At 50.1% G+C, this 647-nt stretch overlaps 1 protein-coding gene across 1 annotated transcript; it reads right to left on the reverse strand.

Moving 5' to 3' along the window:
* On the reverse strand, window positions 1–548 carry T265_16215 (hypothetical protein; the record flags this gene model as incomplete). The annotated part of the gene is made up of 1 exon (XM_009179772.1): window positions 1–548. A coding segment is annotated over one exon (548 nt), but the record flags the coding sequence as incomplete, so codon positions are not given.
* Between the last annotated feature and the right edge of the window lie 99 nt (window positions 549–647).

Below are 647 nucleotides of genomic sequence, written 5' to 3' on the forward strand. Positions count from 1 at the left end.
TGGAACACGAATATCCCCACGATGAGGCCATAAACGTCAGCGGTGAGAAGGGACAGGTTGATGGTAACCGCACTGACCCGGGTGATCGTGAAAGCCATGAGCGAATCCAGAGTGAACACTGCACAGACGTAACCAGCCAAGCAAATCCCAGCCTTGGCCGGTACCAGCTTTCCAGATAACGTCTGCATGGTAAGAAGCTCAGTGAGCTTCTCGTGTTCCATGGTTGCACAGTAGAAACCACACAAGACGGAAGTCACCATGCTAACATTTGCCAGAGTATTGACTGCTCCGTACTTGAGAATCGCGTACTCCTGAAGTACACTGTAGGCTCCGTAAAGGATTCCCCCAATGAGTGCCAGAATGTCTCCAATCACGACATTCGTTTGTGCATCATTTTTGATCGAATTAGTAGGGTTGGAACGACCTGCCTTTTCTACCGCGAGGAAGTCCGCTCCGATCATCATAACCGCACCCGCAACACAAACACCAGCTCCGACGTAATGCGTCCACAGGTACTGATGGCGCAGGATGAGGAAACTGAGGAGCATTGCGGTAGGTATTCCCAAACAATCAAGGAGTTGTATGCTTGTCAAATTTGTGTAAGCATAGGCGGTCATGGTTGCCCATACGGAGTGAACCAATATGAC

Source organism: Opisthorchis viverrini (genome assembly GCF_000715545.1).
Source record: "Opisthorchis viverrini unplaced genomic scaffold opera_v5_7597, whole genome shotgun sequence".
In the NCBI taxonomy this organism is placed as follows: Eukaryota; Metazoa; Platyhelminthes; class Trematoda; order Opisthorchiida; family Opisthorchiidae; genus Opisthorchis; species Opisthorchis viverrini.